At 37.8% G+C, this 5,003-nt stretch overlaps 1 protein-coding gene across 14 annotated transcripts in view; it reads right to left on the reverse strand.

Moving 5' to 3' along the window:
• Positions 1-1,866, reverse strand: part of LOC124640868 (trithorax group protein osa-like) — a 90,021-nt gene extending 88,155 nt beyond the window's left edge. For 9 of the 14 annotated variants that reach the window (XM_047178820.1, XM_047178821.1, XM_047178813.1 and 6 more), the window contains exon 1: positions 651-1,865. In XM_047178820.1, coding sequence (XP_047034776.1) covers positions 651-1,199 — 549 coding nt within the window. In that variant the 5' untranslated portion in view covers positions 1,200-1,865. Of the gene's footprint in view, positions 1-650 lie in introns of all 14 variants that reach the window. The other 5 variants (XM_047178818.1, XM_047178812.1, XM_047178810.1 and 2 more) reach the window with 1 other exon arrangement.
• Positions 1,867-5,003: the final 3,137 nt, after the last annotated feature.

Genomic DNA, 5,003 nt, shown 5'->3' on the forward strand with positions numbered 1-5,003 from the left:
GGATTTTCTATTTGCAGAGACACGGTATTTACAGGTGTTAAGTATTTAGGCCCTGTTACAGGTACTTATTTTGTTTTTTTCTTTATCTACAAACACAGTTTATCGGTTTATCAGAAAATACAGATGAATACAAAATAAATTATATGAGTTACTAGTAACTATGATGATTACGGTTCTCGCTTAAAAGTCAATCCCTGTTTTACCTATTGGAAAAGATATGCCAATTTATTACTTATGATCTATACAACTTAGGTAATTGGCGTAAAATAGTAAGCCCTTCGTCCCTAACATGACATATTTACCATTGAATTGATTAAATAAGATTCTTTAACCCATTTAACATTTTCAATAAAGTGAATTGAAATTGATGCATGGTAAGCCTTGAAATAACTTGATGAAATGTTACAGAATAAGGACTTTTTTTATAAATATCCATTGACTAACAAGAATGGGTTTTCTAATATCTTTACTCAAAATATTACATATGTTTTTTTTTAAATAAAGACATCCCATTCATGTTTCAAAACCATAATTGAATTGAGAAATAAATTATTAAGGTTATTTGTGATTTTTGAAGTAATCAGAATGATGGCAATTTAAAAAATCACTACAACATTTGTGGAAACTTATAGAAAATAGATTAAACTCACCGTAGAATTTCTATATGGGCTTCCTTGAGGGTTATAAGGCGGCATTGGCCTATGCTGCGGCCAGCCGGGAGCTGGGCCGTAGCCCGCCGGCGGCTGCTCATAGCTATTGGGGTAGCGGTGTGGCGGCGCCCCGCTCGATTGCAATAACGAATTCAGCGTGGGCGTTGGGCCAGGTGCCTGCGACACCGCCTGTCCGGGGAAAAAGCGCGGCTGCTGCGGCGGAGGCCGCGGTTTGCCGGGAAAACCCGGCCGTGGCGCGTAATAAGGATCCGCGCCTTCTGGGTATCTATACTGGCCGTATTGGTCCGTCACTGGCCTATCTAAGCCTCGGTCGTGACCGGGCGCCTCGCCACTGTCGCGTGGCTGTCCCGATTCGGCCGACATCGGCGATTTGCTCTTTGTGTTCACGACGCCATCGGGCGGAACGCGCCCGACGGACTTGTCGGTGCCGTTTTGCAACAAAGCGTTCCGAGATTCACTGAGCTGCTCCGATGGATTCTGCTCAACGTTCGCTTCGCTACGCTGAGACTCTGCCTGCGTCGCAGCCATGTTCGGCTGGCAACGGCCGTCCCTGCTTACACTCGCTCTGGCGATCGACCGGCTCGCTTACGTTACATCGGAATCGGGCGTCGGATTGCAAAACCGCGACGCGGACACTTCCATCACTAACAAGAAGATTAACTATACACAAATTGTAACGCGAAACGGACGAAATATCGTTCACCGACGCACACACATCGATCACATATCTACTCCATTGGCGTAAACGAGGTTAGGGAAAAGGTTACATATCTAGAAGGCGCTTTTGTCACGCTATAACTGAACATTTCATATCACTATCACGTTATAAACACTCCGTATACGTTCACTTAGGACAAAACTCATTCCCAAACCCACAACCTAGTAAAATACTTTAAAACAGAACAATAGAATCACGAAACTTCCAAAATTATTAGCGTCCGCCATTACGGACTTAAAATTCTGCGCTTGACGACGCTTCTGCCTATGTTCACTTCGGTCACAAAAAAATAATTTTGTAAAAACTTTAACCATAGAGAGCTAAATATAGGTATGAATATGCTTTATTATATTGTTTTAGTTTCAATTAAACTAAATAATTAGCTAATTGTACACTTAATTGGAAGAAATCGAACTAAAATTATCTGTGCATGTTTACATTTTTGTACTATTGCGACCACGTAGTTACTACGGTAGTACCAACTTAAAACATGCTACAAAATGACAAGTTCCGCTGGCGCCAAGGCTTTTGTTGCTATGTTCACTCCAAGTTGAAGAAAATATGTAGATTTTTCATGAATTAAACTTGGAAATTGAATATATTCGCATAGATTTCATTTAATATAAGTAATTTACGTGTTATATTATTCTGTTGTTATGTACTGTGGAAACGATTTGATTTTAAAAGTATGACGTTGGAAATCATTTCCGGTTCGGTACCAACTTAACGCTATGGAAAATTTTCAGCATAGACTATAACAACATTTGAAACATTCTCTCTAAAACTAAAAAGTAGGGTCCGGTCCGATTAATCAAGAGTTACCAAAGAATATTTAATAATACGTTTTAAAAATTCAAAACAGGTGACCGCAATTTTGTTCACTTATCAATCAGAGCCTTTTTGCTTCGTGCATGCCTCGATTGTTTGAAAAATTGTTGTCTATGATAAGGAAACGTTTTGTTCCAACTTTAGACCATTTAACCAACCGGAGCCGCCGGTCTAATCTCTATAACACAATATTATATGCGAAAAAATGGGTAACGTAATTCAACAAATTCGATAGTGATAGTTCACTCGCGCATCATTAATGACATAGTTACTTACACTCACTTAAAAATATACAAATCATGTACCCGTAACGTAACAGCGTGGCGTGAGAAACCACAAAAGGCGTCTCCAGTACGTAAAATTGCTTGAGGCTACACTTGCATGTTGAGTATTTCTTTGTACAGGGGCCCCGATTCTCCTAAGTTAATAATGTCAAAATCGAATAGAAAACGAATCGCAATATGATCGCAATAGCAGTTTTAACCATATCGGGCATTCTCCTACTAATAAAAGAACAATCGTATTCGATTGACATTTGATTGGTGTGCGATTGGTCTGCTATTTTGGTGATTTTGGTATATACGGTAGTTTGCTCTACAATCATATTGCAATCGTAAATCATTTGCAGACAGAATGATTCATTATGAATGACAGAAAAGGATAAAAACGTTTATTTCAAAGAAAAAATAGCGGAATGCCACATACGCTTCAATCGTAATCGAGTCGGGATTGGATCGCAGTCGAATGTGAATCGTATGCTGCGTAAGTAAAATTAGGAGAATCGGGCCCCTGGTATAGCTCGTTTTTCTTCTTCCGTGGTATACTGTGACTCCAACGCGACGACAGATTTTTTTTTATGTTCTTCCCCACATATTCTCTACTAGCTTCTGCCAGCGGTTTCACCCGCATCCCGTGGGAACTACTTCCCGTACCGGATAAAAAGTAGCCTATAGCCTTCCTCGATAAATGGGCTATCTAACACTGAAAGAATTTTTCAAATCGGACCAGTAGTTCCTGAGATTATCGCGTTCAAACAAACAAACTCTTCAGCTTTATAATATTAGTATAGATGTACTACTAGCTTCTGCCAGCGGTTTCACCCGCATCCCGTGGGAACTACTTCCCGTACCGGGATAAAAAGTGGCTTATGTTTAACTGATCACCAGGAATAGTAACAAATAGCAGACAAAAATAGTAAATGATCACCAAAATGAAACTCGCATTTTAATGTAAAATGATAACCAAAGTTTTAACACTTTGCTATCCCATTTAAGTGAAATTACTCCAAAATAAATCATGCGCAAGCCAAAAATAGTAAATGATCACCAAAATTAAACCACCATTTTAAAGTAAAACGATAACCAAAGTTTTTACATTCTGCTATCCTATTTAAGCAAAATGAGTCCAAATAAATCATTGTTATCCCAAAAGTAGTAAATGATCACCAAAAGTAGTGAATGATCATCAAAATTATACCAGCGTTTTAATATAAAATGATAATCAAAGTTTTTACATCTTGCTAACCTGTTTAAGTAAACTGACTCCAAAAAAATAAGTTCGGCCTGATACAATAAATGTAATAACATTATGGGGACCCTTTTCCTGCACTAGGGTGGAAAATTGTCTATTGCATGCCTCTAAACAGTGCGATAAGAGTGTGTTTTCGAGGGAGTGTATTGAGAAACACATTCTTCTTCTTCTTTCTCCTGCCCTGTTCCCAATTTTACTTGGGGTCGGCGCAATATGTCATTTTCTTCCATTTTCCCCTGTCACTCGTCATACTGACACTCACGCATGCATTGCAAGCCGGACACATAACTTAATATGGCATCATAATACTTTATTTGATAATAAGCCTACATTTTATGGCAATCACAGTGACTTATTTAGGCAAAAATAATACATTAATTTGGTCGTCAAGAGTTGGTGATCATTTACTAAATTTGGTGGTCGAATACAATTTAAAGTGAAGTCGTGACTAAAATAGCTGGTACTATTACATTTTTAGACTTTATTTTTCTGGTGTTCAGTAGATTTTTCTGGTTGCAAAACTAAGGGTATCAAAGCATTTTATGGTGGTCATTATATTTGTTCCCATAAAAAGTAACCTATAGCCTTCCTTGATAAATGGGCTATCTAACACTGAAAGAATTTTTCAAATCGGACCAGTAGTTCCTGAGATTAGCGCGTTCAAACAGACTCTTCAGCTTTATAATATTAGTATAGATTCTTTGTAAATATGCACTATCCCTATCTACTCCCTTAGATGTACCTTTCAATATAGCGAATTCTGAATGTATTTCAAAACTGCTTAGATTTCTTATCCGATTATTTCATACAGAGTAAATTGATAAACAAAGACAATGAGATCATTTTTGCTTTTTGATTGACGACAATACCTAGGAAAATAATCATAGGGACTAGCCAGTTGTCCAGTGAAATGTCCGTAATGATATAGGATTTTTTTTATGCAGGTGCGTGTGTAGTTCCCATGGAATACACACATAAAGTAAATAACCGTTTTATAGTCTTTGAATACACAGCAAAATCTTACAATGAAGGACCTTTGCTCACGTAAGTTGTCGCCAAATCAGCCATGCATAAATCAATTCCTGTAAAATCTGTGGTAGATTATGCCTAGAATATTGTTTTAGCTGAACGCGAACTTATGAAACCTGAAATGCCTAAAATAAATAATTTATAAGCATGTCATATTTTTAACTTGCAAATTGTGTACCAAACTTTGCATGCATTAGTTATAGTAAGAGCAAAAATAAAACGAGGAC

Source organism: Helicoverpa zea, chromosome 21 (assembly GCF_022581195.2).
Source record: "Helicoverpa zea isolate HzStark_Cry1AcR chromosome 21, ilHelZeax1.1, whole genome shotgun sequence".
Classification (NCBI taxonomy): domain Eukaryota; kingdom Metazoa; phylum Arthropoda; class Insecta; order Lepidoptera; family Noctuidae; genus Helicoverpa; species Helicoverpa zea.